This window comes from Tasmannia lanceolata, unplaced genomic scaffold, assembly GCF_043159265.1.
Source record: "Tasmannia lanceolata isolate RefF3 unplaced genomic scaffold, GAP_Taslan_0.1 ptg000002l, whole genome shotgun sequence".
NCBI lineage: Eukaryota > Viridiplantae > Streptophyta > Magnoliopsida > Canellales > Winteraceae > Tasmannia > Tasmannia lanceolata.
Window position 1 is genome coordinate 40,457,754 of NW_027518679.1, and position 14,141 is coordinate 40,471,894.

Here is a 14,141-nt window from a genome sequence, read left to right on the forward strand (position 1 = left end):
TTCCAAGATTTTGAAAAATCATCAAGATATCTTGATATTTTACATTTTATCATTAAAAATTCCCAAAACAATAAACTCCTAAATTTTCACACTACGGGCTGTTTGGATACACAGATTTTAGAATCCAAGTTTTAGGTTGAAAGCGGTGTAAAATTCTAGATTTTACAATCCATCATCTTGGATTTTAGGTAAGAAATCCAGGTATTAGAAATCTCTCCTCCATCCTGAGATTTCTAAAACCTAGAAACATGGAACAATCTCCTATTCTCACTCAACGAAAAGAAGGGCGAGAGATCAGAAAACGACAGATGGTCTCCTCTCGTCTCCCATCCAAGATTTTGAGGAAATCCCCAAGATTTTGAGGAAATATAGATATCCAAACAGACACTATTGTTCTAAAAAGATCCCAATTTTTCCCGAGATTATGAAAAATCATCAATTTATCTTGATATTTTACTTTGGAAAACACCTGTTTAGAAAATAAAGATGATGAAATTGACCGATGATTTAGTTAGTTTCAAATTGATTTTGGCTTTTGTGGGGATTCCTGCCCCCTTCTGTCTTCTTGCACACATGTCACAAGAGAGGCTCTGGTCTTGTTTTCCAAATGGGATTCCCGTTTTGCTCTTTTACTTTTTACCTTGAAAATATCGCAATAAAATGATGATATTATCTCTTGTACAAATTTTGTTCTTAAATTGACAGTTGTATATATTGTTAAATTTTTTATTTTATTTTTTTGAGTTTTTCCCTTCCCGAGAAATTCCTGAAGTAAATAATTGTGACTATGCTGCTGATCACGCTCAGCGCAGCGGAATTAGCTTTCCTGGAATTGGTTTCAGCCTAGTTATCCTGCGCCAGGAGTCCTCTTGCTATCAATGGATTGAGCTGAAAAACAGTGCAAGTGTGACAAGATGGAATCATCTTTCAAAATATTAAAAACAATTTGGAACCACAATTGATGAATGTAAGGAATTAATAAGCATTCTCAAATTAGAGAAATTGATATTTCATATGAATTTTTCTGCAACTCAGTGATAAAGTTCAGACTATCAGCTTACAATATGAATAGAAGACAATGGTTCATCATTTCAGATATAAATGATACAGCATGGTCAATTAAACACCTTAGACTAACGGTACAGGAGAGAAAAAATGAAAAATACTTAAACTTGTAACTTACTGGTTAATCAATGCACAACAAGGGATGGAAACAGCTCATAAAAATTAGAAGAAATCAGAGGTGATTGATAAGCTCAAAAGCATGAGACATTTTCAGCTGTCATTACCAAATTGCATGTGGAGTAAATGGAAGCGGCCGCTGCCCTGACAGCACATTCCCTGTCCAAGACTTCTGCTTTATTTGATCTGTTAGAGGCACATAAAGAGTGGTTCACTTGGTAGACAAGCAAAAAAATTCCGTTTGTTTTGGGTTTTGATAATCGATTTAAAGTTACAATGCGAACCAAATACCCAATTGTTTTAAGAATCGGTTTTGGACTCGAAATCGATTCTCAAAATCCAAAACAAACAGGACCTACTAGAGATGTATAATCCGCACAGCTTATAGACATGACATGAATTGATAAAAACAATAACAGGGTTCTGGTGTCCTATCATATTGCACCACCACCACTCCCAACCAGTGTTTAAAAAGTCAAAGTCTGACAAAAACTCATCCAAGGTGAAGGGGGTGCAACTTGGGTCCGATCGGGTCGAGCTTTTGCTAAAAACTGAATTGGAATGAACCTGACCCGATTTTATGGTACTAGCTCAACCCAAATTCCCAAAAATTGACCCAAGTTGCACCCTTGAACTCAGGGGATGCGATTAAGTTTTCATTAACTTGGGCGAGTCAAATGAGTTCTGATTGTCTTGGTAGGGCAAACCTCAGACTCGGCCAGGGTAAAAGGGAGACTACTCGGGTGAGTAGACAATTGACTCAAGATGATTTTCAACAGTGCCCCAACAGCAATATACTATAGTTCTTATAGCAAACAACATCAACAGGAATTACATATAAGTATTTGTCGTTAATCATAGAAAATTATCATACCTGGAGTCCTTTCCTGATGGGTCTAGATGTTGGAAACCATCTGTTCCTGGAATGTTGACAAATTGCAGGCCTAGCTCACAATGTGATTGCATTGCTTTCACTTGTTTCAACCAGCTTTCCTGGACCAATGACAAGCAAGTAAAGATAGAAACTCTAAAATGCAGGGGAAAAATATTAATAAAATGGTAATGGTGTAAAAGTGGTAGAATGAAACACTTGTTGTTCATATTAAACTCACCAGATGTTTTCCCTCTTCAGATAATGCCTTCTCCATCTGATTGAAAAGGGATCTCCACCTTGCCAAATGCATATTTGGATTTGCATCTTTGGAACATCCAGATCCAGAGGATTGCCCGAAATATGGGTCATTCTCTTGGTTGGATAAGAATTCTCTGGTCATTAGAGAAGGTAATTCCCTTTGAATTGTGGTCCGTACTCTCTTCTTACTACGCCGCAATGCTGCAGACACAAAAAAGAACATGAGAACAGTATATAAGGATCTCTTTCTACTCTTGCCACCCTCTTTAATGTTTAGGAAATCATGCCTGAGAGGCGTCCTCTGATGTCCTGATGAAGAAGTTCCAACCATTGAGAAGCAACAGTGGCAGCTAAAAAAAAACATCCAAATCAGTTCTGAGTATTTGTAATTTCTTCAAATTAATATATGAAAAATAATTGATGTGCAAAACTTTTTATCATCTATATGCAGTGCTTGGGGTTTCTGCCAATGCTCTTCTACTATATGCAACTACAGGAAAAGGTAAACAAAAAAATTTGAAGATTATGGTTTGGAAAGACTTTCACCTTTCACAGAAAGTGAATTAATACTTTCTTGGTTTGCAGAGAACTCCTCACTGGACCCACAGCTAGCATTTTCTGATGCCATAGTCAAGGACGATGACAATTTGAGAGTATGTGTATCAGCCTCACCCTCCGATTTAAAACGAGAAGAATTGGAAGCTTCATGGTAAACATTTTTGTCTGCATTATCAGACCAATACACTCCACCCTTGTAGTCCAAGCTTGAAGGAATCGACATTCTATTTAAAAATTTAGTGTCTCCATCCTGACAAGAGAGACCGAGTTGGCCAGCTCCTAAATCTTGTATATTTCCTCCATCCTTCTTCCTATCATTAATTTCCTTACTATCTCTTCTCAATTGGTTTGATGACCTGTCTTGATATTGATTATCGAGCCTTTCAGATTTAACTATGGCCTCGATTATAGAATGCACCTGTTTACTATTTCTCACATGATTTATAATCCCAGGATTCAGTCCAGTAAGCAATCCGCTCGGCCCTGCAATCTTTGTTACCATGTTGACCTGTGCTCTCTTTGCAATCTCAATCTTTCTCTTCAGGACATCATTTTTGCTCTTCCTTGATTGACCATGACGTTTTGGTATTGGTATGCCTCCATGTGAACATGAAAGAAAACCGTTTTGTTTCATTGCTTTCCACACTCGCAGTGGTTCATTCTCCTCTAAGGGACCAGTAGTGCTCCCACACTCTGAAGCCTCTTTAGATTTCTCATGCACCAAACTTTTGTAAGGATAAAATGGGTTTTGGTCTACTATGGTAGGGACATCTTCTGAATTAAGATCCACCCCAAGGCCAGATGAGGATATAACATTAAGGTCGAGATCTTTGTCGAGTTTGGTGGGCAAAGATGGTTTGCTAACACCATCAGCATTAGAAGAGGTGGCATTATTATTGGGTTGGTTAGCAAATTGGGCTCTGGTTTTAAGATTCATAGGATTGCTACAATCAAGACCCAGATTTAAACAAGCAGCGTCCCCTAAAAGAGAGAGAGCATTTGGGCATGTTGTTACTCCGGTGAGTCCGTCTGAAAGCACGGATACAGGGACCTCTGTAAATTGAAAAGTTTCCACCTTGTTACTGAGATGAGCATGGGCTGTGGCATCTTTGGTTGTCAGAGATTCCGAATGACGGGTTTCGCTCCCTGTCAGAAGTGAGAGGTGTGAAAAAAGCAGAAGTAATATATTACCAAGCATCCATTTCGAAAAAAAAAATATTACCAAGCAGTTTAACAATTTGAGTGGTATAAATCTGGGGCATTATTATGAAAATAACCGAATGAGACTACATTGCAACTGACTACATGAATAACGGGAAACAAGTCGGGTTCCATCATATAGACAGGAGTTTAGTTTTGCAACTTCCTAGCTTAAGAAGTGTCGGTAATAATCTGAAAAATAAAAGGAACCGAGTTGATGAACAAATGGAATTTCAACCAAATTTTAGGACAGTTTCCTCATTTTCACAGACGTGGATGGAAGATCTAAAAATTGATCTAAAACCCTGTACATAACTTAGAAGCTGTTAACTTACCAACTTCTCCAAAAGCTTAAGCTATTGGAGAAAGGCAGTATTTAATCTTTTATACTTTAACACTCCGCCGCACGTGTGGCCCACTTGGCAAACACATAGCACATGTGGTCCCACTTTAGGCCGACCATCGCATGTGGAATTGCTATCCGGGAGAGTTTGAACTCGAGACCTTTGGCTCTGATACCATGTTAACTTACCAACTTCTCCAAAAGCTTAAGCTATTGGAGAAAGGCAGTATTTAATCTTTTATACTTTAACAGAAGCAAACGATGATACAAAAGATTCTATGAATAAATGCAAAGCACAAGGAAATTTGGGGGTAATGATTACGAAAACAAAGCACAAATACCAAGCATTTACATAAATCTGTCAGGTAACCATTGACCCAAAGTTTATTGAAAGGTTATGTTAAAGTATAAAAGATTAAATACTGCCTTTCTCCAACAGCTTAAGCTTTTGGAGAAATTGGTAAGTTAACATGGTATCAAAGCAAATGCCTAGGTTCAAACCTCCTTGATAGCAAAATCCACATGCAATGGCTAAACCCAAAATTGGGGGCCACATGTGCCACGTGTAGGCCAGCCCTAGAAAGTGGGGCCACACTTGAGGGGGAGTGTTAAAGTATAAAAGATTAAATACTGCCTTTCTCCAACAGCTTAAGCTTTTGGAGAAGTTGGTAAGTTAACAGGTTACTTATTGTAAAGAACAGCACCATCATTATTACACCGATAATTCCTGAAAATCAGAACAATTGATAAATTTACAATGGCCCTATTCAATGATAATTGATAAAGAATAAGATGTGGTTACACCCCGCATCAATTTATAGTCAATATGTATAATTCCTTGGCATTTTAATGTACTAAGTACTCACAAACCAGCTAGAACCGTGGTGACCAGTAATATATTAGAAAGAGGTCAGTCTCAGTGTTCCAAAAACTCAATTTCGAACCAGAATTCGACCTCCGTGAAAGGGAGGAGTTGGCTCGGGTGAGTAAATGATTGACAAGGTCAATTTTTGTTAACTCCGACAAGTCAAAGGAGGTTTGGTTAACTTGGTAAAGAAAAACTCGGAGTTAGACGAGAACTCAGCCAAGGTTAAAGGGAGTCGACGATTGATGTAGGGAGTATTGAATCTGGGCCTAGTATATAGACCTGGCAAACGGGTGGGTCGAGCTGGGTCAACCCGCGGGCAAGGTTTTAAATCTCGGTTTCGGTTTTGGTCATCACCGAAACCGAAACGTTTCGGTTTCGGTACGAAATTTCGGACGAAATCATGTAAAAATTTCACCGAAATTTCGGTGAAATTTCGAAAATTTCCGAAACGTTTCACCGAAATTTCCAAAATTTGACCGAAATTTTGTACTTCACACTGGTCGGGTGAGGAAATGACCCGCATTTTTGCGGGTCAGAATTTAGGTGACCCGCGCGGCCCGCGGGTCACCCGCAAATTCAAACAGTAGCTTATTTTGGGAAATGTTATCACTGGATTTTGATGAGGGCAGTATGGCCAGCACCGTGGGATGATCCAAACGGTCCATTAGATGGCCCACAGGCTAAATAGGTGTTGCCCCAAAAATCATTTCAATAGGTTGATCCTAACCCTCCGATCTATAGAGGGTTAGGATCAAGTGATCAACCCTCTAACATTCAAATCGGAGGGTTGGGACCAACCTATGGTGCTAGCCATAACCTATTCAGGCATCAAACCCTTAAAAAATAGATTAGCATGACAAAATCACCATCCTTAGCATTAGAAAAAAAAGCCATCTGACTAGATTAACATAACAAAATCACCACCCTAAAAAAGCGGGTGCTCGCGGGTTGACCCGACCCGTGTTTTTGCTGGTTGGGTCACCCGGCTGGTTAGTTTTGACGGGTCACTAAAACTCAGACCCGTGCCCGCAAATTTGCGGGTGGGTCAGGTCGACCCGCGGGCACGGGTCGCGTTTGCCAGGTCTACTAGTATATAACTTGAAGTTCCATTTCATCTCCTATGAAACCATTAGATAAAATCAAATCATTAACAATCTTGATGTTGTGGGCCACCCCGATGAGGTGGCATCTCTTTAGTTTGGAAACAAAAACATGGATATACTTTCCTTTAAAACCAGTGTCCTTTCTTGACAAGTATCCTAATAGAAATAGAACCCTTAGAGAATGTGGGAAAGTGGGAGTTGGACTTACCTTTTATAAGTGGGTATTTTGAGAGTAGTAGAAAAACCTTACACCCCCTTAAGATGGTTTGGACATATCCAACGTAGGCCTTTGGATGCTCCGGTGAGAAGAGGCGACTCATGCCAAATTGATGGAGTAGAAAGAGGTACGGGTAGACCGAAAACAACTTGGGTAGAAAAAGTGAGGAAAGACTTGATAGCTAGGAACATAACAAAAAACATGACCTTGGATAGCATAGAATGGAAGAAAATGATCCACGTAGAAGAACCCAACTAGAGCCAGAATTAGAGCCGGGTAGATTCCTTTCACCTTCTTCATGAAATTTTTCTAAAGGATTCATTTAGCCGACCCCAACTAGTTTGGGACAAGGCTTTATTGAGTTGAGTAGAAAAACATTTTATCTGGTGTTATGAGGTTTTGTTCGCATTTGGAATATCTCATATTTTGGGTGACATTCTTTACCTTTTTTCCTTTGTTTTCGAAGGCACGTGGCCTTATTGTCATGAAAAAAAAATGCTCTGAAAGGTGTATGATCCATGACCTGCATAACACAAGAGCTTGGGAATATGGTATTTTCACCTTTAATACTTTACTTAGTGGATTGGGTCATTCTTTAGCAAGCTATTTCTAAATCCTGGATTTGTCATAGTGATAGGAATTGTAGGGTCCCGTTTCAGACTTATTCTAGGCGCGGCCGCAAACTTGTGGGGGCCCAATAAGTGACATAATTGACCTTTAAGATTAGTTAGTTATTTTCATTACTTTAGTACATTATCGTAGTGTAGTTAATTTACTTATCGCATTTTGTGTTGTATATCAGCACCCTTCCACCCTTGTTTATCCTTGGTTCATGAACATAGGCATCTGATCCCAAAAAAAATAGAAGACCGAATTCAATCCCTTGAAGATAACATGAACACTCTTAAAGAATCGATAGACTAAATCCACGAGGCAGTTAAGCAGTTGACCATATGTGAACGTATCATCACCAACCTTCTTCAATACCTATCCTTTATTAGTTGTTTAAAGTTTTTATTCTATAGCTATCTAATTCTATTGGGATAAATATTAGATAGAGTTTCTGTTTACTAGGACTTATAGTAGATTAGGTCGAAGAGTTTGATTTTATCTAGTTTGTTTGTAGTTGTCAAATAAAACTAAACTACTTGATGTATAAAAAGAAGGGAAAGTGAATGTGAGAAATGACTTCCACGGTTTTATTACGTGTATCACGATTTTGCAAAGCAAGTTCTCACTTTCTCTTGTAATTTCAATATTTTGCTCTTCTTCCTAAAGTACCAAAGAAGATTTACAAGTGAATCATAGCCAGATTTCGATCGGAATACCGGTTTGTTCTTTGGATTGCTTCGAGGTGATATCGAGGTTGAAATACCGGTTTGATCTTTGGTTTGCTTCGAGGTGATATCGAGGTTGGACAAAGGAGATGGCGGAAAACGGTCTGTTGGCGAGGATCGAAAAGCTCAACAATACCAACTACATCTATTGGAAGTCGTGCTTGGTGTCTTCCCTCCAAGGCCGGCATCTATGGGAGATAGTGAACGACAGCGACACCGAGGCACCAGGAGAGGGAGTGGATGCACTGCGGAAGTGGAAGATCAGTGCCGAGAAAGCGTTGTACGTATTGAAAGCGTAAATATAGGAGTTGATCGAGCATATCAGAGATGCAAAAACTCGGACAGAAGCACGAGAGGCACTTTCATCTCTCTTTTCACGGGTGAATGAAGCACGGTTGCAAATGTTAGAGAACAAGATTGGTTCAATAACTACTTTAAGTGTTTCTGCTTACTTTATGAAAGTTAAGAACTTGTGTAATGAGATCTCTCAATTGATGAGGAATCTAAGGTTAGCGAAAACCGGATGCGGAGATTGATTATATGTGGCTTAAGAACCGAGTTTAATGGATTTATCACCGCTAGGGGTGCAAGTTTGGCCCTGTCAGCCCTGACCCGCCCTGACCTTCCCTGAGCCCGAACAAGGTCAGGGCTGGATTTTCCAACCCTGAAGGCGGGTCAGGGTTCATTTTTTTAGACCCTGACTCAGGTCGGGTTGGGTTCTGGGTTAATGCCTCGGGTACCCTGACCCAGCCCGACCCTAAGTTTTCTATTATAGAATTGAACCATCTATGCATGTTTCTTTTGCTAATGTTTTCTATTATCTTGGATTGGTGTTTCTTTAGATTATTATTATTAATTGTCTCTATTGCCCGTCATGTTATTGAATTCATATTGTCTTATTTTGTTCCCTTTCTCTGTTTATTGATCATTTTGTTCTATATGATAAGTGGTTGCTTTATTTTTGGCACTCTTACAGGTATTTGCACTAGGGTCAATTAGGGCCAGCCCGGGCCGGCCCTGCCCAAACAGGGCCAATCAGGGCGGGCCAGGGCCAGCACTGAGCCCTGTAGGGTGGGGCATGGGTTGAGGTTTTTCGGCCCTGACCGTCAAGGCCGAGATAATGGGATCCAGGGTTGGGCTAGGGTTTTGAAAAACCCGACCCAACCCGGCCCTGTTGCAGCCCTAATCACCGCTATACGTGGTTGGCCAATGCAACCATCTCTCTTGCAATTGGAAAATCTTTTGATCAATCAAGAGATGCTGGCAAAACAGATGACCAGATTGTCTGTGAAAGAGAGTGAGGAACCGCTCGAGGTGACTAGCAAGCAGAAGCGCCGGTGGTGACTAGCAAGCAGAATTGGTAGAAAAATAAGAAGCCAAATGATGGCTATATGAAAGGTGATCAGGCTAAAGATAATGATAAATCACATAAAAACGTGATTTTTATTGTTATCGTTGTGGCAAGCTATGTCATTTTAAAAGAAATTGTCGAGTGAAGATCGAGACCGATGATGGAAATGTTGTCATCGAATCCAAAGACAACGATGATGATGATGAATGGGATATGCATGCTGCTTTTGCTTGTGATGTGGCAGTGGAAGAGACTGCTACGAAATATGACTTTGACAGGGAGGTTTCTTTTGCATTAAATGTTGCAGAATCCCCTATTGTGCAGAGTCGTGAGTCTGAAAAATTTGATTTGTGATCAAGATCAAGAGATACTTACGGTAGATTATAATATCTAAGAAGATTGTAAGGTAGAGGAGCTGACTTCTTTTGAAGAGGTAAAAGACACCAAGGAGTGGAGTGCTTTCTCTTCATCAAAGAAGAACATGATGATTTGTGTGAAGTACCTCTTACGATTTTAGAGATTGTGGATGTCGCCACTTTAGAGGACACAAACAATGGTGATCGAATAGTTAATTCGAGATGTTCGAATCATGAGACAGATGTTACGTTTGACAGTGACTCTAGTGGACATGATGTCGAATCAGAAAAACCTCAGGATGAGGTTATGCCTAGAGAAGAAAGCTCAGAAAGTTCAAATTCTACAGATGTGGCATATGTAGCAATATCAATTAAAAAACTCAATATTACCGAACCAACGTCTTTTGAAGAAGCCCAATGTATTCCTAAATGGAAGGAAGCAGTGGAAGAGGATATCCTAGCAGTGAAGCAGAATGAAACGTTGGATCTGGTTCTACAACTTGTCGGAGTATCACCTATCTCGTGTAAGTGAGTGTACAAGGTAAAGACGAAAGCGGAAAGATCAGTAGAGAGGTTCAAGGAGAGACTTATTGCTCGAGATTTCTTGCATAAGTACGGGCGTGATCATGATGATATGTTCAGTCCAGTAGCCAATGTTACATTGGTTCGTGTGTTCGTTGCCCTTGCTGTTTTTGAATGGCTGTGCTACAATAAGTTTGCGACGTTTATAAAGGATCTTGGCATCACCGCTAATTCATGCATGATACAAGGCAATATGCCCCTCGAAAATCAAAAAAGAAATCGGAGGGGACGGGCCGACGAGTTTGATTCGTAGTTGATTTGATGAATACGAGTCGGTGCTGAGGGGGAGAATTGTGAACGTATCATAACCAACCTTCTTCAATACTTACCCTTTATTAGTTGTTTAGAGTTTTTATTCTATATCTATCTATTTCTATTGGGATAAATATTAGATAGAGTTTCTATTTACTAGGACTTATGGTATATTAGGATGAAGAGTTTGATTTTATCTAGTTTAGTTGTAGCTGTCAGATAAAACTAAACTACTTGATGTATAAGAAGGGAAAATGAGCGTGGGAAATGACTTCCACATTTTTATATCACGATTTTGCAAAGCAAGTTCTCACTTTCTCTTGTAATTCCAATATTTTGTTCTTCTTCCTAAAGTACCAAAGAATGTTTACACAGCGGTAGGCAAGCACCCTGTCGAGAGCATTTCTCCTAATGATGAGAATGGCAGACGTAATATGTTGGATGAAGGGCACTTCCCGCAGTTTGTACAGGTATTAACACGTCCCAAAGATGTGGTGGAGTTTGATATCTCTTGCTAGGTTAGACTCCGGGGGTTACAAGTACTCAACAACAAGTGGAGCCATGAAAATCATATTAGTTCCGATGAAGAGAGAGAAGTATGGTGGATAATATTGTTGTGATGTATTGTACTGTATCCGTGTATATTTAGTTGTATTTAAATATCTTATTTCCTTTTATATCTTTTTTCTCCTTCATTAATTGTATTTTAGTCATTTGTAATACATTATTCTTCATATATAGAAAAGGAGCTCATTTTCTCCATATGCTTTTCACCATAAACTCTTTCTTATTGTGTCCATGTATATTTAGTTACCTACCAAAAATCTATATTTAGTTGTATTTAGATAGTGTGTTTCCTTCCTTTTATTTCTTTGTTTTCCTTCATTAATGGTATTTTAATCATTTATAATAAGTTATTTATATATTGACGCGGGGAATCAGTAAGCTCTCCTGCTTCTCCTTTATTTTCTTGCATTGAATCCATCTGGCAATCATTAATTCCTCCCTCCCTCCCTCCCTCGCACATTTTTCTTCCCTCTTTCCTCCCTAGCCCCAACCAGCAAGCAAACTCCACTCCATAATAAGAAGGGCGTGATAGATCTTACTACATTTAATGGCTCCCATTAGTAAGGGGTTAGACTTTATGAGTATAGTTCCATAAACCGCTTCTACAGCTGACAACTCGTCTTATTGCTTGAATCAAGCTTGGAAGCTTGACTCTCATACCTATAGCCTATAGGTACAAACAGAGGCACTTTGTATACTATTAGAGGCCCGATAAGACTTGTCACTTGCTTCAAGAATGATAGCAATAATGTTCGTTGTACAACATAAGTAAGACCTCGGACACTCCAATGGACGGTCCAATTCAAAATGGGTTGTGAACTAGACTTATAAAGTAGGATTCGAAAGGATCTGAATGGATCGTGACCAAGACATAGGTGGATCCGATCCGAATTGGATCCATTGAGATTTGAAACCACTAAATATTCAATTCTGATTTTCAAAACCTTCGATATCAGTTCTCACTGCGTGGATATATGCATCATTGCCTCAAATCACGTAAATCTTGTGTGTGAATGTGTGTTTTAATCTTTCCATCATCTTTGTTTTGCTTTGGAGTTGGATTGTGTTTGGCCCATCAATCCCCTTACTTAGAGATCACAAAACATGACTCAAAAGAAAAAATCAGCTAAAACAAACTCAAATAAAAATCAGAAAAATGCGGTAATCATTACGAACTATAACCTAATTCACAATCCATCCATAAAAATTCAAGAACCCTAACATATTTTAAACAAAAATCAGAACTTAATAAAATTACCTTTGGAACACATCACTGATTCCAGATCACGCATTTTAATCCGCTTTCGAGGGATCTCCGATCTGCCTCCAGGCTCCACGCCACTCCTCTTTTGTCGCCCCATAGACTATCATCAGAACATAAAATCACCAAAAAAATGAAAATAAAAATAAAAAAGAATAAAATAAAAATTACAAAATTCACTAGAAAGAATATTAAATTCAGAGATCAGAGAGGCTGAATTCAACCTTGGAAGTAGATCTAGGGTTTGAGACGGACAGATCTAAGTCAGATCTTGAATCCAGTCCGTTCATTATCAAAATCGTAAGAAAATCTCAGATCAACCAATGTTCAAACGAGGATCTAGTGTTCGAGTTAAGAAACCCTAAGTTAGAGAGAGAGAGAGAGAGAGGTTAGGGTTTTGATGGTTTTAGGGCTTTTGAAAGGAAGAGAGCGCGCGCTGAGAGAGGGCGCTTTTCTGGTCGTTTTGTGTTTTCTCTTGGATTTTACAACGGTGGGTATTTGTATTTGCGTTTTGAAATTCAAATGGATTGGGGAAGGAGCCTTTGCCGTGTTAATTAAAGGGTAATGATAAATTCGCATCCCCGGTAGGATAATTCGCACCACTCTATGTGGCAGACTTCACGTTACATTGGGATGAATTATCCTATTATGGGTGCGAATTTATCATTGGCCTATTTAAAACTTGGAACGATGCATGTGTCTGACGGGACCACCTTACCCCAATTTTCATTTGCGGGAGCTCTACCAACAAAACAAGGAAAAAGGGGACGAACTTCTCATTTCACTTCCATTACCCGTCAATGAACCCCTTTGTTCCCCGGGCAACCCCCTCCAGTGTATTTATGACTTCTCTTTCTACAATAAAGTGGGTGCGCAAGAGAAGAAAAAAGGCGAATACATCTTTTCATTCACATGTAAGGGTGTCAATTTTGGCTCGGGCTCGGAAACTCGCTCGGCTCGAATCCTTAACGAGCCGAGCCGAGCCCGATTTAGGCCAGGCTCGGCTCGTTAAGGCTCGAAAAAAGCTCGGCTCAAGCTTGGCTCGAATCCTTAACGAGCCGAGCCGAGCCCGATTTAGGCCAGGCACGGCTCGTTAAGGCTCGTTAAGAATTTAATATATTTAAATATATATATTATATATTAATATATACACTAAAAGGGTTGTCCAGAGAAAGAAAGGGGGAGGCAAAATATGTCACTTCATTTTTGGAACCCCATTTGTTACTTGGACCACCCCCCATAGTATAAAAAAAAGTAGTCAAATTACACTAGATAGGGCTGTCCAGGGAAGATGAGGGGTGTGAACTTAATATAACCCGAGCTCGGTAAGGCTCGCAAGCCTGGCCGAGCCTGACCGAGCCGAGCTTTTGAGCTTAACGAGCCGAGCCTAGCCTGGCCAAGCTCGGCTCGACTCGGCTCATTTACACCCCTATTCACATGTCATTGACACCAATTAACTGGCCCCACGATGTGGGACCCATTCTCAATGGGTCATACATAATAGATTAAATGACCCTTAACTACAAGATCAATCAACAGAATGTGAATTGTGGTTAAGTTTTGGTAAGAACATAGTTTTAAAAAATCAGTCCTTTAGAACATTGGTAAACATTAAGGTATATTTTTTTTCATGATAAATTAGTGTCTCCAGGTCTCGAGAGAGGGGTGAGGTGGGGGGCAATAGGAGAGGGATTTGAAAGGGCGCGATTGAGATGATGGTGAGAAGTGGCCAAAAATCACGAAAAAGTCCATCTTATTTTGAGTAGAGTTTTTTGTTTCCTAATTTTTAGTCACTTCTCACCACTTGGATATGCAAGTTTCTTCATTTTTGT

General features: G+C 39.6%; 1 protein-coding gene across 1 annotated transcript; it reads right to left on the reverse strand.

Moving 5' to 3' along the window:
• Positions 1–958: 958 nt before the first annotated feature.
• Positions 959–12,801, reverse strand: LOC143884818 (uncharacterized). Its single transcript, XM_077388627.1, has 7 exons — positions 12,534–12,801; positions 12,307–12,412; positions 2,861–4,018; positions 2,602–2,664; positions 2,295–2,515; positions 2,057–2,175; positions 959–1,368 (listed from the first exon to the last, which is right to left on the reverse strand). Exons 1-7 carry the CDS (start codon positions 12,597–12,599, stop codon positions 1,257–1,259), a joined length of 1,845 nt encoding a protein of 614 aa, XP_077244742.1. The 5' UTR covers positions 12,600–12,801; the 3' UTR covers positions 959–1,256.
• Positions 12,802–14,141: the final 1,340 nt, after the last annotated feature.